At 43.7% G+C, this 25351-nt stretch overlaps 1 protein-coding gene across 1 annotated transcript in view; it reads left to right on the top strand.

The window, feature by feature from the left end:
* PALM2 (paralemmin 2) overlaps window positions 1-24196 on the top strand; it is a gene marked incomplete at its 5' end in the record, with an annotated part of 81612 nt that extends 57416 nt beyond the window's left edge. Inside the window, 4 exons of the mRNA XM_009890027.1 lie at window positions 8707-8827; window positions 15269-15272; window positions 18522-18623; window positions 23448-24196. Coding sequence (XP_009888329.1) covers window positions 8707-8827; window positions 15269-15272; window positions 18522-18623; window positions 23448-24196 — 976 coding nt within the window. The remainder of the gene's footprint in view (window positions 1-8706; window positions 8828-15268; window positions 15273-18521; window positions 18624-23447) is intronic.
* Window positions 24197-25351: the final 1155 nt, after the last annotated feature.

The raw sequence follows: 25351 nt of genomic DNA, 5'->3' as shown, positions 1-25351 counted from the left end.
CTGGAGACATCTCCCGTTTGAAGAAGACTGGAAGAAATTGGCTCTGGAAAGCTCACACTTTTAAAAACCCACAAACAAGGGTAGGCTGTAAGTGCCGTGGGGGCAAGAAGTTGTGTGATATGGAGAGATGATACCGGAATGAGATAACATGCTTTTAAAATAGAGAAAAAGCAGGTCACAAAAAAGTGATTCCAGATGGAGGAAGAGTCACCCCAGAGAGTGCTGGAAGTCCCCGTGCTTGGGAGATTTAATGCTGCATCAGGCAAACCAGTGACAAAAATTAATAGACAAACAAAGTGTTGCTTTGGCAAGGAAAGGGACTCCGTCGTACAGCTTTTGCAATTCCAGGTCAAAGCATTTGCGTCACTTTGACACTAAGCCTTCTACAACTAGAGCAGGCAACATTTTACTAACTAACTCAGAGTAATGATTGTTGGGGCTTACACCTCATCATGTTGACCTCAAGAAATCCTGTGGACAGTGCTTGACTTCCTGGTCTTGATTTGTATAACTTAGCAGGAATTAACCTGGTCCTAAATGAGGCAGATGCAAAATGTCAATATACAATGCTCTTTCTATGCATCTGTGTATACATATTTACTTCAGATGGCAAAGGGAATTACAGAGAATTTTTCCTCTCTTCCCAAGTTCATTGTGAATTCACCAAGGTGAAGTCGTGCTTGACCAATCTGCTAGCCTTTTCTGATGGCATGACTGGCTGGGAAGATGAGGGGAGAGCAGTGGATGTCGTCTACCTCGACTTCAGCAAGGCTTTTGACACTGTCTGTCATAACAACCTCATAGGTAAGCTTAGGAAGTGTGGGTTAGATGAGCAGACAGTGAGGTGGACTGAGAACTGGCTGAATGGCAGAGCTCAGGGGGTTGTGATCAGCAGTGTGGAGTCCAGCTGGAGGCCTGTACCTAGCGGTGTTCCCCAGAGGTCAGTACTGGCTCCAGTCTTGTTCAACACACTCATCAATGACCTGCACGAGGGGACAGAGTGTACCCTTGGCAAGTTTGCTGATGACACAAAACTGGGAGGGGTGGCTAACACGCCGTAAGGCTTTGCCGCCATTTAGCGAGACCTGGACAGGCTGAAGTGTTGGGCAGAGAGGAACCTAATGAAATTCAACAAGGGCAAGGGTTGGATCCTGTACCTAGGGAGGAATAACCCATGCACCAGTACAGGTCAGGGGTTGACCTGCAGGAGACCAGCTCTGCAGAGAGAGACCTGGGAGTCCAGGTGGACAACAAGTTGACCATGACCCAACAACATGCCCTTGTGGCCAGGAGGGCAAATGGTATCCTGGGGCCCATTAAGAAGACTGTGGCCAGCAGGTCAAGGGAGGTTATCCTCCCCCTCTACTCTGCCCTGGTGAGTCTGCATCTGGAGTACTGTGTCCAGTTCTGGGCTCCCTGGTTCAGGAAAAACAGAACTACTGGAGAGAGTCCAAGGGGAGGGCTATGAGGATGATCAAGGGACTGGAGCACCTGTCTTGTGAGGAAAGGCTGAGAGACCTGGGTCTGTTTATCCTGGAGAAGAAAAGACTGAGAGAGGATCTTATCTAACACTTATAAATCTCTAAAGATCGGGTGTCAAGAGGATGGGGCCAGATTCTGTTCAGTGGTGCCCAGCGACAGGACAAGGGGCAACGGGCACAAACTGGAACACAGGAAATTCCATCTCAACATGAGGAAAAACTTCTTTACTTTGAGGGTGGCAGAGACTGGCACAGGCTGCCCAGAGAGGTTGTGGAGTCTCCTTCTCTGGAGATATTCAAAGCTCGCCTGGATGCATTCCTGTGCAGCTTGCTCTAGGTGAACCTGCTTTAGCCAGGGAGTTGGCCTAGATGGTCTCTAGAGGTCTCTTCCAACCCCTAACATTCTGTGATTCTGTGACAAGCTGGTGCTGGGATGCAACTTTTGCTTGGTGAAGGGAATGTTTTCCCTTCCTGTGTATTCAGGAAGATTCATATAGATTACCAGAGCAACTCATTCAGCATCGTGCCTGAATCTCATTTCCAAGCATTGATTGGTGATAATGTATTCCTAGTCTTTCAAGTCACGGAGGTTTGCCTTTTCAAAGATGCTAATTAAGTTTGCTGCTCTTGATTATCAGCTTCACTCTATAAACAGCCTTTTGGAAATCATAAGATGTGCCCTGCCAGCTTTCTTCTTTGAGGGTGAGCCATTCAAAAAGGGTGAGCTCTGCAGAAAGACTAAACTAAGAGGCATCGAATTACTCAGCTCTGGAATCCTATTTCAGATCCTGCAACAGGCCCAAAATCAAGCAGGTTTTTGCCATCAGCACTGGCTGTGTGTCAGTATACAGTGACATCCACAAATGGTCCAGCTGGCTTTGGCATAACTGCCAGTGCTTGCTAAGAACACTAAGCCAATGTGGAAACTAAACCAAGTACTATTCAGTGACTTCCCCTTCCCCTACAGCAGAAGAAAGGCACCGTTCATGGCTGGGGCATGTGGGTTTCAGCTCGTTTCTTAGGCATGTTGGTTTACAGGTAGGTTGCTGGTGCTTGGCAGTTCATACAGGTATAGGAAGCATGTCAAGGGCTGAGGTTCTGGATTGGGATTTAGGGTATAGTTCTCCATATCTTCTCCAGTTGTGCCAGTTTGAAGAGCCTAAATGCAAGACCTACACATCTTGCAGGGGGAACCATTGCCCCACCCCAATTCAAAGTTACTCATTCCTTCCCTTGCAAGTTCATTTTACAAGGTTATTCTGAACATGGGTGAGCTAACAGGTACTCTGCTGCCCTAAAAACCTGTACAGTGACCAAGAAGTGGGTATGAGAGGCCCATAGGGTGCAGTATTTTTGCCAGTGCTCTTTCGCCTTGTGGGTAAAGGCACATGGCTCTGTTCACAGGAGGGTGGACTCTGCACATTCAGTTTCACTTTCTGGTTTTGCTGTGTGGTCAAAAACTTCCCGATGCAAGGCCCTTGAGATGGGCATGGAGTTTGTGCAGAGATCAATTTCATCCCTACAGGCAAGCCCAGTTATCTCTAAACTTCGTGTTCAACTTTGTGTTTAGTAAGCATCAGAGGGTTTTGTGGCAGTTCTCTGGTTGTGAATTTGCCATTTTAATACCAACTGCAACACCTCAGGATGTTCAGCTCTGGGAACTGGCACTAATTACTAATATACAGGCCCATGTCTTCTTTGTGCCTTTTATATCAGGTTGATTTAGGGCATCAGGCAAACAATAGCAAAATAATCAGTTTACAGCTGAACCATCCCCCTCTCTACGTATGCATCCATCACCTTTTCCCTTCGAGTGTTTACTCTGATTAGGTCTTTCCTGTTTTCCTCCTAAGTTCTGAATACTTGTATATTTTCCTTATTAGTGCTGATGAATGTTCTTTTTTCCACTGACATGTCAGTGTGTATGCTGCAGACAACCTCTATTACATTTCATTCTTCACTGCAGAAATGACACAAGTATTTCTCAGGTGCAACCCAGCATGCAGAGCTAGTACAGGTTAAAGAAAGAGGTCCGTAAACCTGCGACTGTTCTCCCTGCTTATAATGATGTTGCCATCCCACCCCAAAAAACAGAGCACTGCTGAGCCAAATGTAGGTATCTCTAGAAATCATGTGTCTGCCAGAGTTAATTAGCTGGACAGAATAGGCTGTTTTCTTCAGGCATAGTGCTGGTTACTTTGGGATTTGTGTGCTCCTGTTGCAAAGCAGTGTGACTCTGTGTGAGTGTGACTGTGGGTGCCCTGCAGGATCCTGCTCGGGGTCCTTCCTGGAGTCAAGGTAAAGGCACCTCGTGCCAGAACAGCCTCTACCTTTCAGCAGAGAGGAAAATGACAGCCCAAGTCTTTGGGTTTCAATATCTTTGCATGGGAAACAGAGGAAATCCTTCACCTGGAGAAGGGGCATTCATCACCTTCAGGCTGGAGCACAAAACAGAGCCCTGTATCCAAACATAATGTCTGCTGGATACTGAGTGCTAAACATAAATGCACATGTACACATACCACAGTACCAAACATCCCCTTCTGCCTCTTCACCTTTTAGATGTCCCTCTTTAACTCCCCTTTTCGTTACATAAATTAAAGTTGTCTGTGCTGCCTGAGAACTCCTTTGGTCCCTGATCCCAGCATCTCTGCAGGAGGGTTCATTTGCTGCTTCCACCTTCTGTCGTCTCAGAAACTGCACTGCCCGCCTTGCCCACACTTGTGTGGGTCAAAATCCCACCAAACACACAGACCAGACTTCCTTTAGCAGTCTGGTGCATCCCCTTCCCCTGCAGTACTGAACAGTTTTGGTCTGAATTTTGCAGGGCATGATGTCTGATAGCTACAGACTATAAAAGAGAAAGCCTGCGAATAGCCTCATTTCCCCCCCCCCGAATCATTGGGGAGTTTCAAGCCAAGAGCATCCTGGTCTGATCTCATGTCTGACTCTGCTTTGAGCTGGAGGTTGCACCAGAGACCTCCTGAGGTCACTGCCAGCCTAAATTATCCTACAAGCCTGTAATCTTACTCACCAAGGAATGAGGGTCCCCCCAGACTAAAGCAAAATGCGGTCCAAGAGACAGCATCCCTTCTGCAGTTCATGTTTTCTTTTTCTTCGTAGTGGGACAGCACCATTAATGTGAGCAGGACGGTCACCTGGCTTACATGGGCAGCACTTCTCAGCCCCCAAAAATCCTGTTACACCCTCAGGTGCTCATGGCAGCTGTCCATTGATGAAAACCATGGGACAGGCAGACTACCAGCCAGGCAGGCTTGGCTTTCTAAGTGGCGAAATCTCCCCTGTTTGTTTCTGTGATATTGGGGGAGATAGGGCTCTGTGTACATCCACTGAAAACACATGCCCGTCCCAAAACAACTCCGGACTCCCCGACCCATTTTTTCTCATATAAACAGTTTAGCAAATCTCAGTGATCAGGTAACTGCTTGGGCCAAGAAGCAGCAGTACTAATGGTCTGTCTTACACCACTTCTGCTTCATCTGGATCTCCATTTTCTTTCTTGTTTTTGCCCTGTAGGCACTCCAGGTATTTTAGTTGTTTATTTAACTGGCTTTATTGCTGTAGCCGTCTTTCAAATGCCAGCCTGAAATCTGCTAAGAAGCCAGGAACAAGGGAATTCTAAGGTTTCCTTGCCAGGTGTCTAATGACAATTACGGCACATCCTTTTTAAACTGGGCGAGAAGAAAAGGACTTTATTGAATATTTAACAGCTTTACTCAGGAAGAATGTAAGCATTTTGTATACATCCGTACGTGCACATGTGCACTCTGAACGGATTTATTGCTGTTTAAACCATTATATAGCATGTTGCTCAAAGCAGATGTGATGTCAGTGCATTTTGTTTTTCAGACCAAATTTGCATGTCTCTTATATCTTGTTACTAAAAAAGCAGGCAGTTCTCCTTATCACTCAGCCATTCGAGTGATACGAAGCTCACTAAAAAAATAAAGGGTGCAAAAAACCCTTCAGTTTTCATTATGATTTTGATTTTTGCATTGCTGGCCCCTGTGTAAAAAGGCAGCCCAAAGGAAGTGCCGAAGACTCTAGGTCCAAATTTTCCAGTGAGGTCTGTGGTGCCTGATTAATCTATACAAGAGCTTGTGTGGAAACTGTCCCCTTCAGTATTTCTGTTACCTCAGCACCTCAGCAGCATTACCTCAGCCTTTAAGCCTAGAGAGTACAGACAAGAGTGGTATAAAATCAGGCAAAATGGTGTAAAGCAACCTCCTGTGGATATTAATGCTTGGTATATGACCCCTGTGCTATGTAAAAGGTACATTCTGGCTGAATGATACGTATTTTTCCTGCCACAATTAAGAATTCAGACCCATTCTACACAGGCCCCGGAAGACTCTCATTCTACCAGCACTGATTTCAGTGGAAAAAGGGCAATTTGCCCTATGGGATGAGTTTGTATGCATTCTTAGTCAATGTCACACAGGAAATCTGTGTCCCTACCAACTTCACTCATGTTTCTAAATCCTGGCAGCTTTGCCTCCATCCCTTTCTTCTTCAGTGAGTTGTTGTTAATATCGCTTCTGCAAGGAGCTGAAGAGGGGATTCAGGGGTAAAAAGGAAAAAAAAAAAAACAAACAGAGCACGTTGTCAAAATAGGGTGACCTCATGTTGCATCGGCCCAAATAATTTTAATGGTGAGGGTAGGCTGGCATGAATGAAGCAGAAACTGAGGAAGTGAACCACGAGGTGAGGATAAAAGAGACATTAACAAATAAAAACAAAAGAGCAAGTAGCCAGAAAGTAAGAAAGTATAAATCAAACCAATTGCCGGGTGTGCATGTGCAAGTGCATGTGCGCATGCTTAGAAGCAAACTTTCCCTGGAAGACCAAACAATGAAAAACCTTCTACAGTTTTGAACTAGTGCACAAAAAATGGTGCACTTGTGTTCACCCAAAATTACAAGGAGTCTACGTGCCTATAACTTCACTGACATCAAATGAGTTGCCTTACACCATGTATGCTCATAGTATTTTCATTGTCATAAATTACTAACTAATGTCCAGATCATTGAAAGAAAATGGACTTTTATTTTCCCCTGTATTTTGTTGTTGCTGACTACTATGCACTCCCATTTTCCAGTCTCATCCTGGATCATGTAGAGAGCAAAATGTACCAGGCTACAGAATATGTATCCTGAAAATGCTGCTTAGTGATTCACTTGGGAAGAAAAGAAACATACCAGCAAACCCTGACTCACCCAGCTCCATAATGTAGTTTCACCAGACAGCACAGCAGAGTATTTGAAATGTCTTTATCAGCGAGGTATAAATGTATGTGGATCTACTAATTGTTTCCAGGGATAGGGAAGGAAAAGAAGCCACTTTCCTGTTGACATCTAAATTCATTAAGTAGGAGCATGGCAACGGCTGACCTCAGTGACAATGGATTTTTTCAATTCACTAGGTATTTTAAAAGAATTCCTGGGAAGAAAAGTCAAGATGAAACCGTATTTTTTGAAAGCTGTCTTGCTGAATCTCAACATAAGGGGGAAAATGCATCCTGTATCAAATTGTTCCACTTTAGCAAAACAAAATATTTTGTTTGTATCAAAATATTTTGCATGTTTTCAATTTCATATTAATTTGGAGAAAACATTAAGTGGATTGGAGCCGTATTTTCCAACAGTTCATTTTCAAATCACTGCAATTCAGCCATTTCAACTTGGAGATGAAGAGGTTGCCTTTAAGAGACAAAAACAGCAGTTTGACAAACCACCATGAATTTGAGACTATTAAGTATTCACATACTTCAGGAGAGCAAAATCTGCCTTTTTCCATCTGCAACAACTTGAGGCTGTGACACTTTTGCCTCACCCTAATGAAAAGCATTATCAGCAAGTGCCACACATCTTTCATCCTTGCACAATTAGAAAGTGGGGAAAAAATTCCCAGGTGTGTGCCTTAAGTTAGATCCTTGCATCTATATTTAGACACATGAATTTCATGAGCAGCTCAAGCTGTCAAGCCCCTGAAAGGAGCAATCCCTCCCTCCCTCCTCCCTACCTGCTCGCTCACTGTCACCTCCTCCTTGCCCTCTGCCTTGTGATCGAACAAGCATTAATGAAGTCCTGTGCTGAGCAGGGCTGGGAAAGAGCAAAAATGTGTCCCTTTAGCTCCAATCACTGCCATGATCCTTCACTCGGGAAGTGGTGGCAGAAAGGCAGGAGCGAGCAGCCGTGAGTAACAAAAGTGTTGGGCAATGCTGATCTGTTGCATACAAAGAAATATGGTCCAACAAGCTGCCAGCAGCTACAGCTTTTTCTGTAGATGAAGAGAGTTTTAGGTAACTATCCCTGTTCAAAAGTGTTCGTCTTAGCTCATATTACAGTGGGGTTTGGGGGCTTTTTTTCTGGTCAAAAGTGAGAAAATAAAGATGGTGGCACACATAAAAATACAGAGAAAGAAAGAGGGAATATTCCTGCACCTGCATAAATCCTGTCAATAAAAGGAGGTTTGAGTTAAAGTAATGGAGAATCTAACCCTGGTTAAAGTGTATCCCAAATCACAATGAACATATCTTAAGGAGTGAGTGCCATTAGGTCTCGACAAGAGAAACGACAGTGCTGAATGATTAATGCCTAGCAAAATAAGTCTATTTTCTGAGCGCCCTGTGTGTTTTATTACCTGAAGCCTCTGGGGTCCACAGTATCACGCTGTAACAGTAGGAAGCATGGATGGATATCCCAAAGTGTTATTGTCATGAGTGGGCAAAGTACTGGTTCAAGAGAAACTCCTAACACAACCGGTGGACTGCCAGCTTCCAACTAGTATTTCCAGTTTCATTGTCTGGAGTACGGAAGCATTAGAAGACACCTATTTCTCTAACTATTACTGCATGTTTATGGTTATATCCTGTACCATGATTTCTAAAATGAAAGTACATATCTGAGAGATATTACAGGAATTGGGGTGAAGGGATACCGAGGTATATTTTTAGTTAATCTGTACATGCTTTTGCAGAAATGGATAGTAAGTGAATTACTGTTTCTCTGGTAAATAGGTCTGTCTGTTTTACAAATAATTCACATGCCCTTCATGTGCTAGGAAGGCAGTTGTGAATAACGAGTGAAAGTTGTTCCTGATGACATTGAAATGCTAATTAATACCTAGGAAACTATGGCTCGTTGAAAAAAATTTTACGTGTTTTATTTTTGTGTGTATGTGCATGTCTGTCTGTCTTCCACAGGCTGGAACAAGAAATACAGAAATTAGAAAGTGAAGAATCCCAAATATCTGCCAAAGAACAAATCATTTTGGAGAAACTAAAGGAGACTGAGAAAAAAAAAAAAAAAAAAAAAAACAAGACAGTCAGGTACAGATTGAAACCAAAGTAGACTCTTAGCACCGTTTGAAAGCAGCAGTTATAATTCATATATTTATGGGAAGATTGAGGGCAGTTGTGGAGCATGTAGCTCAAACCAGGATGAACAAGACTAGAGAAGATACAGAGGCATCAGATCTATTTTGGTTGGGTTATTTGGATTTCCCCTTCCCACCCAGCTTTTCGGAAGAGGGATTTCAAAGACTACCTCCCTAGCTTAACTGCAAGGAAACAATGTGAGCTTTAAACCCCACTGAAAGATGTCAGCAGGATCCTGGAAGGCATCTCAAACTTCCCTGCTCCCAGTGGCACCCAGAGATAGTGGCATTCACCACAAATGCCACTTCTGAACATTACAGCCTGCAAAAAAGCAGCAGTGTTCTCCTTTTTGGTTACACCATGTCCCTCTCCCTCAGCTTCTAATGGCAACTCAACCTGAGGAGCCACATCCCCAGTTACCCGTTAAAAATTACAAAGAACCATAAAAGCAAGCCTAGCATAAAAATCAAGACTTCATTCAAATTATATCCAAAATATAGAAGGTTTAACCAAACATCTTATTTTTTTCCCTCACAGAGTTTCTCACACCAGGATGGTGGTAAGTGCCTTTTTATTATTGTATAGCTTTGGGTTTAACAGGGGTTGTTACTATAGCTTTGTTGAAAAGGTTTACAGAGTGGGGGATCTTCTCTTCATTGTATGTTTCTGATTTATTGCTAGAGCCATTACCTTTTTCTTTGGTATTGCTATAGTGCAAGCACAAACGTCACTATTGTGGTGAAACAGTATTCCTTTGGCAGAGCTCCACCTCTTCTTATGTGTACACACAGGGAAAGAACAGCATGGGTGACTTAAAGCAGACATCATGCAACTACTATGTTATTGACCTCTTTCACCACATGATAGACCTGCATTGCAGGCTCTTTTTCACCTCTCTGTGGTCAATCTTCTCCATTCTATGTGCTCATGCTCTATTCATAGCCAGTTAAATACAATGAGGACTATTCCTAATATACAGGAACAACTACTAAAATTAGATTACTTCACTGATGAACAAAATTCTCTGTGTGATGATTCTTGCAGAAGGAAAACCTCCCATGGGTGGATGAGGATGTAATAATTCCTAGTTTATGAACTTAGTGTCCCACTATGTGTGATCAGTCTAAATACTGAGCTATAAATTTAGGTATCTGGGTCAGCAAATAGTATGGTTTGTTCCCAGGAAGCTAGAGAGACCCTTGTAGTGCCTCTCCTGGACCCTTAGGACCAGGAAGGATATCATGCTGATCCACCGGCACATAACTCTGTGGTACAGACACTCAGTCTCAGTGTGTGTCTTTGAACTGACAAGATTCAAAATACTGAGGTCAAGACTAGCTCCTCGAGCTGCTGACAAAGGCATGCCCAACTGTACTGTGAGTATAGGGGAGGAATATGTAGGATGATCCTAACTGATCAGTAGGATGATCTGACTTAGAGCTCTTTTTTTGAGGTGATTAATATTACTTAGTCAGAGGGTGGTTTTTTTTTAACTCGAGGATCTAGTTCAGAAATTTTCAGTTTTGTTAGCAATACAATTCAAGTTTTACATTAAATTACATTTACATGCTGCGTGGTAAGAACTTACTCGTCCTTCCTCCTGAAGCATTTAAAATTGGCTCCCTCAAAGTAGATAAAGATCCAGAATGGCAAATATTTTGTACCTGTGCAGGTTCACCACGGTTGTTGGTAAGTTCCCAAAAGAGGAATGGTGCCTACAGAAATTAGCACCCAAAGAGCCCAGGAGCTTTTATGACTCCTGCAAGATGCAGCCTGCCTCTTCATGCATGTAGTGATAAAACAGGAACCAAAGGAAGTCCCAGCTAGCAAATACGAAGCAGCAGTTTCCCCAAAAGTATTTTCTTGTAGCAATGTAGCATTTCAGTGGGTTCAAGAGGAGCCTCACTGCTCTCCAGATGTTGCCTGCTTTCAGTGGATCCCTCCCTCACAGACTGAGCCAGAAGCAAGGACAGCTCAGGATTTCTGAAGGGTAACAGAAAACTGCAAAATTATGCCAAAGAGAAGAGAATGCCTCTGGAATAAATGTGCAAGCAGAGGGAGCAGGGGATATAGCTAAGTGAACTGGTACCTCTTCTCTTCCAGACCACTTGCTTCACAGATCTTGTCTCTTCCTCTCAGCAGCTGGTCCTCGTGGGCTGGGGCGGTCGGGGGTCATCCTATAAGTAGTACCATACTCTGCTCCTCTAGGGATGACCGAGGCTGCAAGCTGTCCTGGTAGCCTTCCCACTGTGGGCACGATGTGACTGTACATCTTTACATGATGAAAAGCTGAGCAAGTCCTCTGTGTTCTGCTCTCTGACAACAGTCTGTGAGGGTAGCTGATCAGAGCAGGAAGAAAACATGTACACAGCTAGCTGCAATCACTTTGGTAACATAGATTTTTCCTTCCTTCAAAAACATGTAGGACTTGCTTTGTTGCAGCATATCAGCCATCTGGCTGGCAACCATCTGTAACACATGCTGCAGAGGAAAATGGTAAGAGCCATTGGACAATATAGGAAGGCTGTGTAAAACATGGCCAAAACCCAACACCAGCCTACTGGGGCAATGTCTTCAATGGCTGCCACATCCTGAAAGACTTCCAGTCCATAAATTTCACATTAGTTTGCCCTGTGTCCATCCCTCCTTTTATTCTAAATGCGATGACTGAACAGAAAGTGAGTTATCTCATCATTGTGTCCCTGTGCATGTTTTTGTGCTATAGATATGGTGCTGACAGAGCTTTTGGGTGTGCAGAAAGCACAACTACAGGGAGCTCAGAGCCTAGAGGGGTCCAGGTGAAGGCTGGGAGGGGAGGGGAGGGGAGAAGTGGTGGTGAACACCACTGGCCGATCAAGTGGCTCTGTGTCCTTCCCACCCTTCCAGAAAATAGTTGTGTTTGGCAATGAGCATTTCTGAGCTTGAAGTCATCTCGGCACAATAAACACAAATCCCATGTTTTCCAGAGTAAGAATACACTTTGCCTTCATAGATCACAACATGAGAGAAAGCAAAGCAGAAATGTTGAGGCTGGGGGCTGTGGCCCTCTCACCTGCAGTCATGCTTCTGCCAGTTTCTTGGTGGCTTGTCACTGACATGCTCTCCATTTAACAAGTCCTGAGATGACACTAGGAATGATGCTCAGGTCTTCAGTCAAAACCAGGCGTGCTGTAGTGCTATTCCACATGCACATCATGAACAATGGAAAGGAGAGAGCTCTTACTCCATTTGGCATATGTTTACGGCTCAATGTATATATAAAATAAAAGCCACATTTAACATCTGATGTAACTCCCTTGACTGATGAATCTCTCTCAGGGGTAAATTTGTCCCCTGCAGTCTTTGGCCATCTGTACGCAAACTACATGCTACTTATGAGCAAGGTGTGCTCCCAGCCCAGAAAGCCAACCACATACTGGGCTGCATCAAAAGAAGTGTGGCCAGCAGGTTGAGGGAGGTGACTCTCCCCCTCTACTCCACTCTGGTCACACCACACTTGGAGTACTGCATCCAGCTCTGGAGTCCTCAGCAGAGGAAAGACATGGACCTGTTGGAGCAAGGCCAGAGGAGAGCCACAAAAATGATCAGAGGGATGGAGCACCTCTCTTGTGAGGAGAGGCTGAGAGAGTTTGGGTTGTTCAGCCTGGAGAAGAGACCTTACTGCAGCCCTTTAGAACTTGAAGGGGGCTTATAAGGAAGATGGGGACAGACTTTTTAGTAGGGGCTGTTGAGATAGGACAAGGGGTAATGGCTTTAAACTAAAAGAGCATAGATTTAGACTAGATATAAGGAAGACATTTATTCAATGAGGGTGGTGAAACATTGGTGGACATGTTGCCCAGAGATGTGGTAGATGACCCATCCCTAGAAACATTCCAGGTCAGGTTGGATGGGGCTCTGAGCAACCTGATCTAGTTGAAGATGTCCCTGCTCATTGCAGGAGGCTTGGACTAGATGACCTTTAAAGGTCCCTTCCAACCCAAGCTATTCTATGATTCTGTGAGTCTATACTTCAGAGAACATACAGAAGCCACAATTACAGTAACTCTACAGTTTGCACAAACTTCTTTTGAATTTGGTATGTTTTAGCATACATTTGGCAAAGCTATGGCTCTGGAAACCTGACCTGCTTTGTTAAGTTCCCAGCACGCTGCTTAGAGACCTTTCTGGTTTTCTCTCCTCTGATCTTGATCAGCTGTGCAGCCCAACAGCAAAACAGACCAGCATGTCCTCAGAGGAGTAAAGTACAGATCTTTGTAGAGTGCTTTCCAGGTGTCCTGTAAAAACTCATCAGCAATTGTTTTTCAGTTGTAGGGTTTTAAGTAACTTTTTAATTTGATCTGCATCTGTGGCTGCCACAGTTACAGCACCTCTTGCCACCTGAGTAAAAACCATTGATCACCAACCTTTGCAGCCTGTCAGCCAATTTCCCACCCTCACAGACCACTGGGAGGGGAGGGGAGGGGAGAAGTGGTGGTGAACACCACTGGCCGATCAAGTGGCTCTGTGTCCTTCCCACCCTTCCAGAAAATAGTTGTGTTTGGCAATGAGCATTTCTGAGCTTGAAGTCATCTCGGCACAATAAACACAAATCCCATGTTTTCCAGAGTAAGAATACACTTTGCCTTCATAGATCACAACATGAGAGAAAGCAAAGCAGAAATGTTGAGGCTGGGGGCTGTGGCCCTCTCACCTGCAGTCATGCTTCTGCCAGTTTCTTGGTGGCTTGTCACTGACATGCTCTCCATTTAACAAGTCCTGAGATGACACTAGGAATGATGCTCAGGTCTTCAGTCAAAACCAGGCGTGCTGTAGTGCTATTCCACATGCACATCATGAACAATGGAAAGGAGAGAGCTCTTACTCCATTTGGCATATGTTTACGGCTCAATGTATATATAAAATAAAAGCCACATTTAACATCTGATGTAACTCCCTTGACTGATGAATCTCTCTCAGGGGTAAATTTGTCCCCTGCAGTCTTTGGCCATCTGTACGCAAACTACATGCTACTTATGAGCAAGGTGTGCTCCCAGCCCAGAAAGCCAACCACATACTGGGCTGCATCAAAAGAAGTGTGGCCAGCAGGTTGAGGGAGGTGACTCTCCCCCTCTACTCCACTCTGGTCACACCACACTTGGAGTACTGCATCCAGCTCTGGAGTCCTCAGCAGAGGAAAGACATGGACCTGTTGGAGCAAGGCCAGAGGAGAGCCACAAAAATGATCAGAGGGATGGAGCACCTCTCTTGTGAGGAGAGGCTGAGAGAGTTTGGGTTGTTCAGCCTGGAGAAGAGACCTTACTGCAGCCCTTTAGAACTTGAAGGGGGCTTATAAGGAAGATGGGGACAGACTTTTTAGTAGGGGCTGTTGAGATAGGACAAGGGGTAATGGCTTTAAACTAAAAGAGCATAGATTTAGACTAGATATAAGGAAGACATTTATTCAATGAGGGTGGTGAAACATTGGTGGACATGTTGCCCAGAGATGTGGTAGATGACCCATCCCTAGAAACATTCCAGGTCAGGTTGGATGGGGCTCTGAGCAACCTGATCTAGTTGAAGATGTCCCTGCTCATTGCAGGAGGCTTGGACTAGATGACCTTTAAAGGTCCCTTCCAACCCAAGCTATTCTATGATTCTGTGAGTCTATACTTCAGAGAACATACAGAAGCCACAATTACAGTAACTCTACAGTTTGCACAAACTTCTTTTGAATTTGGTATGTTTTAGCATACATTTGGCAAAGCTATGGCTCTGGAAACCTGACCTGCTTTGTTAAGTTCCCAGCACGCTGCTTAGAGACCTTTCTGGTTTTCTCTCCTCTGATCTTGATCAGCTGTGCAGCCCAACAGCAAAACAGACCAGCATGTCCTCAGAGGAGTAAAGTACAGATCTTTGTAGAGTGCTTTCCAGGTGTCCTGTAAAAACTCATCAGCAATTGTTTTTCAGTTGTAGGGTTTTAAGTAACTTTTTAATTTGATCTGCATCTGTGGCTGCCACAGTTACAGCACCTCTTGCCACCTGAGTAAAAACCATTGATCACCAACCTTTGCAGCCTGTCAGCCAATTTCCCACCCATCTCACAGACCACCTATCCAATCCATATCTTGACAGTTTGTCAGGAGGCGGCCATGGGAAACAGTGTCAAAAGCTTGCTGAAGTCCAACATACACTGCTCTCCCCATGTCAGTAGAAGATGTTATTTTGTTGTAGAAGATGATCAGGTTAGTCTGTCATGATTTGCCTTTGGTAAATCTGTGATGGCTTTTCCCAATCACCTGCTTCATTTGGTTTGTAATACTTTCTAGTTTCCATCACTTTCCCAGGGAATGAAGTAAGAGTGATGGGCCTCTAGTTTCCTGGGCCCTCTTTTGGTCCCTTCCTGTAGACGGGTATGACATTTTCCCTCTCCCAGTCATCAGGGACATCCCCTAATCTCCAAGGCTTTCAAATATTATAGACAGTAAGCTCCAGAGGGCTTTGCAGGTGGAACAGCCCTGTCCAGGGAGCCAGTACTTGCAGAAGACCTTAGGCACTAATTTAAGTGTTAGTCAGACTTTTTAAAGATAATCCAGCCCTTGCAAAATGAGCTCGTATGACATTTGGCCACGAGCCTCTACATGGGAGCTATTCTGGGCTGTTCTGAAGGTTTAGTTGAAGGTTTAGTTTTGTGTAAATACCCTTGAAGGATTATCCAGCCCCATATGTTTTCCCAAGCACTTGTCTGTCTGGTAGTATGGGAAGAGTGCCATAGTGCTAAAATGGAGTTTGTTGTAAGTAGTACAAAAAGCCACAGGACATGTTTTATAGGATCCTTGGATATTAATAACTCATCAAAGGCTGAAATTAAGATATTGAATGCAGTCAGTTCAAATGCTTTAATTTATGTTCTGTCTTACTTCTCATGCAAACAAAATGCTAATTTGCATCTCATCCACTCCTTGTAAAATTGATCTCCTGTATCCTGTTTAAAGGTGCTAAATGAAACAGACCTTGTTGCCAGTGAGATGAAGGAAAATGAGCATGTTCCTTTTGTTGGGGGGGGAAAGACAGGAACTGCCAGAATCATCCAAGCCCCAACTTCTTCTAGTCAATTACAACATTTCTGACACATAGTACCACCACTTGCTTCAGAAGAAAATACATGAGAATCCTACACCCAATGTCCCCACCACGGTGTTCCCTTCTCAGGACAGTAACAAGAGATTGTCAGGAGCCCTGGAGCTAATTTTTTAATATATTATTCTAAGTAACATCCAGAAAAGTTTCTAAACTGGGTCAATATTAACAACACCTGACACCTACCTAGGTATTGTCTCCTAACAGAGTATGCAAAAAACCCCAACTTAATAAGGTCCACAGACATGTATAGTATCAAAGTGGGAGTTTTGCCATCAAGTTGTACAATTGATCTTGCTTACTGCTAGACGTCAACGATGCTAGCTGCCAGGACTGTCAGCTCAGTTCCCTGTACCGGCACTGGGGCACAACAAAATTTTGCAAAGAATTCTGCCTCCTGCAGTGCCCCGGAATGAGAATTGTACCCTAACCATGCCTATTTATTCTCACGGACTGCAAAAGAAGTAAGGACAATTAGTTAAGCAGCGCAATGCATTGATTACACCCACATGTGGACAGATAGGTCTGTCACTCAAGTCACTGGATGAGTGTGTACTGAAACTACTGTTGCAGCAGTATACCCTACAGGGTGAATAATTACTAAATTTCTGCCATTTCCAGAACACAAAGTGCCTTCTTATTCTGACCCAGAAACAGAGTACCCACTTCTTTCTTCTGAGAAATTACTCCAGTTTTCAATAATAGCCTGCTCATTTGCTGGTGATATTTCCCAGAATAACAACACCAAGCATTGTACCAATTTCTCATCAGAGGCAAGAAATCCTGCAAAAGAAAGCAGCTGTTGCTGGCCATTGCTCAGTCAGCTGTGTCCTAAATAATTATTTCTCCTAGGCTCTACTGCTAAAAATAAAAAACTTTTAGGAAACAATATGCATTGAAAATATAAAAGCCCATTTGCCAAGACTGCTATTTGTCCACTGAAGTATGAAATAAAATAATATTTCCCTAGCCGAGTTCTTTTTCAAATTCATGTGTTGCAAACTGAATGTATATAATAACTTCCTGGCTTTCTGGAATGAATTTGCACTATGCATCTGTGCTACCCTCCTCTGACACAGAAAGGGGGAAAAGGGACCGCCTTACCTGAGTCACCAACAGTGCTCCATGGAGGGATGGAGAGCCTTCCTGGTGACTGTCATCACTACCTTCCTGCACCCAGCAACACTGGTGGCCACTGCAGGCTGTTAAGGCTGTAAGAATACCAGGCCCAATTTTCATACCAAAGGAGCACACTTTGGGATTAGAGGTGGCACATTATGTCTTCGCTGAGGATGCCACCAGGTGCATGGTTTTTTTCTGGGATGGGTGCTAGCCCTTGGGAAAGTGATGAAAGTATCTCCCTTCACCAGAGGCAGCCAAGCAGCCTTCAAGAGGAGACTTCATTGTTCTCTCCTTCCACCCATTCACTTTTATGGTCTACACTGATTTTCCTATCTCACAGGCTTATAACAAGAGACACCAAGGAAAGCAGATTCTGACACATGGACCAGGCCATACCGAAGGCTCAACAACTTAAATTATAACCAGCAAAGTAGCTTTGGAGGGAAAAGAATTATTTGTTTCACACCAGATAGGATCTTATGTTTGAACAGAAATGTAACCGTTTCCATGCAAAATTGAAAAAAATTGCCAGCTGATAGGAATGAATGTGATTTTTTTTTTTTCATTTTGATTTGGCGCCTGAACTGTCAGTTATTTTCACATCTCTCCTCTGAGCTCTGTGTTTAGCTCAGCCACTGAATGCCAGCAGAATGACAAACACTTACTTCTTTTTAACCCAGCCACAAAACATGCCCCAGTAAATATTTGTAAATTTTTTTAATGTCTCTTCTAAAGAACATATTTAACTTATGCTAAACAACCGTAAATTCAAATGTGAAACAAGTCAGTCCTTTAAGATGGCTTTCTGCTAATTCAGGATTGTTAATGAAGGATGCCACTGCAGAACTGGCAGGCGCTTCATACCTACTGAAGGTCACAACAGGCACCCTATCATTATCTATACGTGATTTAATTATTAGCTAATTTTCAGCTTTAAGAACAACAAGCCAAATGCTAGTTCAATAATATTGGAAACCACCAGTGCAAAAGAGTTGGCCTTTCATCCCATTCCGTCAACAGTAGCATTTTTAGGCTTTTATATCTCTATTTGAAATGTCATGTATTCTGGGTATCACGTTAGGTTTGTTCCTTATGTTCCCCCTCTTTCCCCCACATTTTAAAGGTCACGGACTTGATAAATCCAGAACATCCTGACAAATAATTTTATGTGTTCAACTGACATAAGGTTTGAGTCATCTGGACCCATTCCCTCCTGCCTCAGCTAGTCTATTGAACACCAATCACACGACAGTGACTTTGCACTTTGTTTGCTTTGATCCAATTATCTAGTACAAAGCTCCAGTGACTATTGTCAGGGCTGACAACACTCTGCTGTCTAAGCAATGAAGCCGCTGGGGCTCATAGCGCGAATCTAACTGTTTCCTGTTCTCTGACACCAGATGCAGTAAATTACATTTACTCTCAGATCCCTGAACTCCCAACCCTCTATTCACGAACAGCAGAGCCAGTTCCTGGGCGGGACGGAGCAAGCAGAGTAGCTGGTAAGTCTCAAGGAGCAAAGTATTATGATACCAGTCCAGTAGCCATGAACTTTTTTTGTTATATTACCTTAATGGGTCTGGTGTCCCGATATCATTTAAATGCCAGGAAATGCCGCTTGATTTGTATTTTGTAAATAAGTCAAGGCTTTTTGAGCAGCAATGAGCACTCTCGAAACAATGTTGTTGAACTACATACAACTGGCATAGGAAACGCATCCGATTTTTTTACATGGAAACAGTCAGTTCTTTCCATCTCTGCTCATGCAAATACATCGTATTTAGGCCAAGGTTTCGCCTCCTCCATTATACCCATGCAACTTCCATTAAGATGAAGAAGACAGACAGGCACTCACAAGACCCTGTAGGTGCTTCAAACATCCATGTCGTTTTTATTTGTATATCATTCTTTCTTCTTGGGGAAAAAGTGGGGAGAATTACAGCATGTTTTGAGCTTGGAGTCATATAGAGAATTTTCTAACACTTATTTTTCAGACTGAGTATGTGTGTTAAATGTAACAACATGATTGTTAAAAGCTGTATGTTTTTCTTATTTTCAAGATCCTTCTTTTCTAAACAGTGTATTCCCTATCTTAAGACCAAATTGCTGGTGGGTACTTAAGAGATGTCCCAAGAATTGGGAATGAAAGGTGGCTTACTTGAAGAATGGGTTAACAAATATAGCAAAGCAATGTCTGCAGCTAAGACACTGTACACAGCTATGGGATATGTCATTTTGTTCAGAGGTCCTGTTGCAAGCCATTCCAAAAGCTTCCCTTCCACAAGTGCTTACCCTGATCTGTCTTAAAAGCAAGCTTTTCCGTGTGTGTTTTGTGCCATTTTGTCAACACCACATATACAATAATTTATTTCATTCTTCAAATGACCCAGAAGCCTTGTTCATATAGTCCTTATAAGAGTATTGTGTGTGTGCAATAGCTTAAAGAAAAGGCACGAGTGTATGTGCTCAAAGGTAGACTGTAAGCATCCATTTTAAAACAAGCTTAAAGTCTATTAAGATTTTTTATTTTTTTTTAAAGAACAGCCTCTGAATCCACATAACAGCCAGAAGCCAGATCCTTTCATCTGTACGTTGGGATCTTGTTGTCATGAAGCACTGCTTCATGTTACACTGTAATTAAAGCTCATGCAGAAAACTTGTACTTGTGAATACAGGCTGTCATCTTCATGTACTGCTTTCAGTTCCAGCTCTATTGTCAGATAGTTTTGTGTTGTATTAATAGAGCACATTTTGCAGTAAATAAGCTCTGGTTAAATAAAGACACTTTAGAAGTCAGCATTAGTTCAATTTTCAGCTACTTTGGCAAGCTGGGCTGCTAGGTTTTCCTGCAGAGAGCGAACATTATGCATACAGGCAGATAAAGCAGGTTCTGTTATTTACTTCTCCTATGGCAATGCATTTCACTAGTGAACAGCTTTCTAAGAAACTCATGTATATTAATGCATTTACTTGCACAAGTTGTTTTAATGTCATCCCTGGGGCAGGTCATAAACAGCATGTTATGTCAATATCTTAAAAACACTGCCGCTGAAATCACAGTAGAAGAAATGAAAAGACAATGTTGACAGTGGCAAATGCTTAAGCAAATTAGCCAAACATAAAATACACAAGGACCACACCTCTAAACTTTCTAGATCAGATCAGCCAGTACAAGAGAGTCTTCCAAGTAGTGCTAGAACTTGTTGCCCAAAGTGTTCTTAATAGGTCGGACATTATTACTTATCAGTACTCCATACCATAGATAAAAAGATGTATCTTGCCATTCTTCCTTAATATGTCCAGGTCCACAGGATTTAACTGACAGATTTTCCCCATCTGCTTCTGAATTCAGGCTGCTTATACAAGCCTTCTTTTAATGCACACTACTGAATGAAATTTGTTCATCAAAATAGGGAGGGTCTGGCAGATTGCACCCTCTTCTGCACTAAAAATATATGCAATAACATGGTACTCAACCATTTCACAGGAAAATCAGCAGCCTTTACTGAAAAGTCATGCCCCTATATAATATTTTTATTTTTCAAAGAGGAGAAGCACAGGGGCTCCAGCAGAGCTCAGGATGCTGCTTCTCGCCAAGAAGGTAGCAGGCGGCCTGTTGGTGGGCTGGCAGTACCCTCTCTACAGGGCAGTGGTGCTCAGGACAAATTAAGAACTTCTGCCCATCAGAGATGATTTTCTGGATGTGCTGTTGCTCCCCCATAGTTCAGCTTTGCTTCAGTTCACCTGGCCGCCACTCAAAAACCTGCTAGCGTGTCATTTCTAGCATCTGCACCGTTGGCTGGCCAACCCCGACTTTTAACTCTGAAATGTTTGCAGATGTTAAACAATATCTGCCTGAGCATCCCTGGTGAGGTCAGGTGATGTTCAGAGCCCCCTCACCCAAGGCCTGGGGGCCAAGCTAATAAACCAAATTCCTCTTCCTTTCCTCCTCCCTTCACTCCCACCCAAGAAGCTGCACCAAGAAGGGAGCAAATTCCAGACCGCCATTGGTGGCACCCATGTCTTTTTGTTTCATTACCCCCATGAGTTGGATTAAAGGCTTCAGGGCAGAATAACTTGCATGAGACTTGAAGGACACTTGCCCACCAGCTCCTGGGCTGGGACAGTCTCAAGCAAGTGATCCACGCCAACTGCTTGCTGAGCTGCACCGTGATGCAGTCTGCCACAGCTCCTCAGAGCAACCTGCTCCAGGGCTTAACTGCTACTGGCCTTGGGGCAACAGTGTTTTTCCTTATTTCCAGCCTAAATCGCCCTGCTTCAGTCCATGTCAGCTGCCCCTCAGTCTCCTGAGGCACACTGCGGAGCAGAGCCCACCTCTCACCCCCGCAGCCTCTTCCTGGCTGCTGTGGGATGGCCAGGGGATGAAAACTCCAGCATGGGGCGGGAGATCAGAAAACTGCTGCGCCTACTTCCACCTGAAGACAGTCACCCTGTGCTCAGGGTCATGACAGCTGTGGACACAGATGGTCCATAAACCTCCCAAAGCAGTAGTAAAATACAGTCTTTAGGGATATTCCCCTAGCTTGCAACGGGCAAGGCGAGATCCCTGCTTCTGCAGCCCACTCCAACCTCCAGCAACCCCTCGCTCCAGAGTCAGCAATGCTCCTTCACCCACCACCAAGTCCATCCTCCGGCCCCATGAAGGTGTTTGTGCGGCATTGCACTTGACCGAACCAGCCCTTCCAGGGCTGACCAAGGTCTGGGCAGAGGCACACAGCACGTAGATGGCCAGACCCCCATTTGGCTGGGCTGGCTACCAGACTGCACCCCCGGGGGCCAGAGGAGGCTGTCTTACAGGGGCCAGCGTGTACCCACTCAGCAATACATGAATTTTCTGTCTAGAGCTGTAGGGGGGGTCATGATGCACCTCATGATAAACGTCCTATTGCTAATGAAATACTTTGCTTTAAGGATATGGAAAAAAAAATCTACTGTGTGTGACTAATAAGACTGAGGGAATATATTCAAGTAAGAGTAATTTCTTTATATTCATGATTTGTTTAAATACAAGCATACAATCTACATTCATTTTGGGGGCAAGGATATTCTATACTCACTTGAAAATAAGTCAGGGAAAAAAGCCAACACATCAGTTTGTGGTGTCCCCTGGTAAGACAAATCACAATTATACCACTGAGGTTCATTGGAGGAAATGGTCACTGTAAGTTTCACGAACACTCGTCACTTCCTGTGGTAATTTGTAATTAAGTGTGTGTGGATGTCTGTCCAGGAGCCAAAATGTCCTCATCTGCACACAAGGAATGCTTAAACAGATGACAACTTCTGGAAAATCTGTGAGACCTTTGCACATTTTTATTTGAAAAGCTGTCTAGTGAGATCCCAGTGTATCTCGAAATGGGCGTTAGAGCAGTGTAGACTGCCTGTCTATTCCTACTGTGTGGTCTCTACAGTTTCCATCTTGTTACTGCGTCCTTCTTAACTGCTAGAAAAGCTTCTTTGCTATCCTAAAGCAGCATCCCTCACATGCATGTTTTTACCTGTTGTTTCATGACACTTTGAAAATCAGTTTGTTACTACTTTTTTCTTTAACTTTGGCAATGGTGCTTAGGGCCTAATTAAAATAAATGAGGGAGCATTTCTTGGCCGTTTTGTACATTCTTTTAACCTGCAAGCAGAGGTCACTTGCCTTGGTGTGGAAGCTGAGATCTGCCCTGGCACTCATCTGCAGGAGAGATTATCCCATTCCTGTGTCATTCTGTTTTCCCACCTGTAGAACAGGGGTAAACAATGTTTCTTCACCTCTCTAAAATGTTTTGAATGCTACGGATGGAAGAGTTAAGCAAGAACAAGCATTGGTAATACGACAGTCTGGGTGTTACTTGCCGCAAACAAAACTTGTTACCCACTAACTGGCAGTTTGATGGCAGAGGAGAAGAGAGCAGAGAGGCTCCTGGAGATGAGTTTCTCTCTGAATTTTGAGGCAAGTTCAGAACGGAAAGGTTAAGGGCAACCTGCATGCTGTCACCTCCCTTTGTCTAAATTACACCTAACCCAAGTGCTCTTGGCGCTCCTAATTGACCAGAGACAGCTCCATGCAGCGTGAGCGGGAAGACTAGGTCCTGTTTGCCGCAGGTATGCCTGGCCTCCAGCTGCATAAAAAGCTGTAGTGTAATAACTATCTCTGTCCACAGTGTTGCATCCCACCTCTTAACGTAGAACACTTGGCCCTTTAGAAGCAGGAGGTAGGAAAAGGGGCACAGTAGTTTTCTTTGTCTTTTTGGCAATTAACCATTCACTGGCTTTTTTTGTTGTAACATGCACTTCCTCTCTTGTTTTCATTCAAGCTTTGTGCACCATGGAAATTAATGTGGAGAAAGACAAACAGACAGGAGAGACCAAGATTGTCTCTGCTTCACCTGTTGGCCCAGATGAGGCCCATCAAAGAGGATTCAAAGTCTATGATGATGGTACCAAGGTAGTCTATGAGGTTCACTCTGGTGGCACAGTGGTAGAAAATGGAGTACATAAATTAAGCTCAAAGGACGTAGATGAACTTATACAAAAAGCTGGACAATCAAGTGTAAAAGGAGGGTATGAAACAATGACTGTGTCAGACAGAAATGCGGTAGCCGATGGAAACCTTAGTCATATGAAGGAGCAAATGCTCTTCAAGGAGGCAAAGCTGGAAATGGTACACAAACCCAGCAAAGGGCATGCTGTGAACCCTCAGCCCCAAGACAAACCCTGTGTTGGCGAAGCCCTGGAGGCCAGCGCAGATCAGCCAGTAACAATGATATTTATGGGCTACCAGAACATCGATGATGAAGAGGAGACAAAGAAAGTGCTGGGCTATGATGAGACCATCAAGGCAGAGCTGGTCCTGATCGACGAAGACGACGAGAAGTCGTTGCGGGAGAAGACAGTGACAGATGTCTCCACCATGGATGGGAATGCCGCTGAGCTGGTCTCTGGCAGGCCCCTGTCGGACACGACAGAGCCCTCCTCTCCCGAGGGGAAGGAAGAGAGCCTGCCCTTGGAAGCTGCCCCAGGTACACAAAAGAAAAAGCGCTGTCAATGCTGTATTGTCATGTGAACACCTCCTCCTTCCCCGCTCCGGGCAGCTCCTGCTCCATCACTTACCTAGACCTCACTGTACTTCTAACTGCAATACTGTGAACTGGAAGTGAATGCCTCCATTGCCTTGCAGTTGGGTTGCTTTGCTTTCTAGTTCTTCAGGAAGAGGAACGCATGGTTATTTTCCCATCAGACATACTATTTGGGGTTTGGGGAGGGGTTGGGGAGCTTGTTGCTTGTTTTTTTTTTTCTGTTGTTGGGGGTTTTTTTTCCTTAATATTGCAGAGTGAGAGACAAATGGGAAATGGAACAAATGTTTTCATATTTATTTGATTTTTATATATATATAATATATATATAATGAAAACACTTTTTACATTTTTCTTTGGATATCTGGCAGGCTTGATCAGATTCCTAGGATTTTGTGGGAGTCTGAGTTTCACAGCAGACAAATATGAGAGCCTTAAAAAATGTTGCTTCTCTTTTTTAAGAAAAATCACATTTAAACATTATCTTATAGATCCTACTTTTTATTTCTTGGGAGGAGGCTTAGATCATTTTACTGTTTTAATTTCCTAAAACTCAGACAAGTCTTTCCCCAAAAGTTTGCATAGTTTTGTTTTATAGTATCTTTCCGGTTTAGTTTGCGGTGTCAGAAAAACCCATTAGCCATTTCTGCTTATTGGTAATACCAAAAGTGGACCTTAATTATTCTTTCTGGAAAATGTATGAATGATGATTTTGCCTTATATAAATCTTCCAGATTACAGTATTGTGTGTATACTTCATCTCCCCAAATTACAGTTGAAATTAACTTGACATGAAAAAGATGCAGCTGTCACACCAACCGAAATGGAGTCACTGATCTAATTACTTGCCTTTCAGTAACTCTGCCAATGTTTATCCATGAAGTTTTCCCGCTGAACTCCAGTAGATGAGAGATACTGCTTTTTATTTCCTTAGAATATAAACGAACTTCTCTCACAGTCTGACCCTGTTCCCACTGGATTCAGTGACGAAATTCTCAGTGTTGGGAAGGGCCAGAGTTTAATTTTGTAATTCTTAGGGAAGCGTAATTTCTCATAGAGCGTACCTTCAGCATACCTACGTAATGATAGGTGATGGGTCTGATCCTGCTCTGCTTGCCCAGGTAAAACTCATGTGGAGGACCACC

Source organism: Charadrius vociferus, unplaced genomic scaffold (assembly GCF_000708025.1).
Source record: "Charadrius vociferus isolate BGI_N301 unplaced genomic scaffold, ASM70802v2 scaffold528, whole genome shotgun sequence".
NCBI classification, from domain to species: domain Eukaryota; kingdom Metazoa; phylum Chordata; class Aves; order Charadriiformes; family Charadriidae; genus Charadrius; species Charadrius vociferus.
The sequence above is the reverse complement of the archived record's forward strand: the minus strand, read 5'-3'. Positions and strand labels throughout refer to the sequence as shown.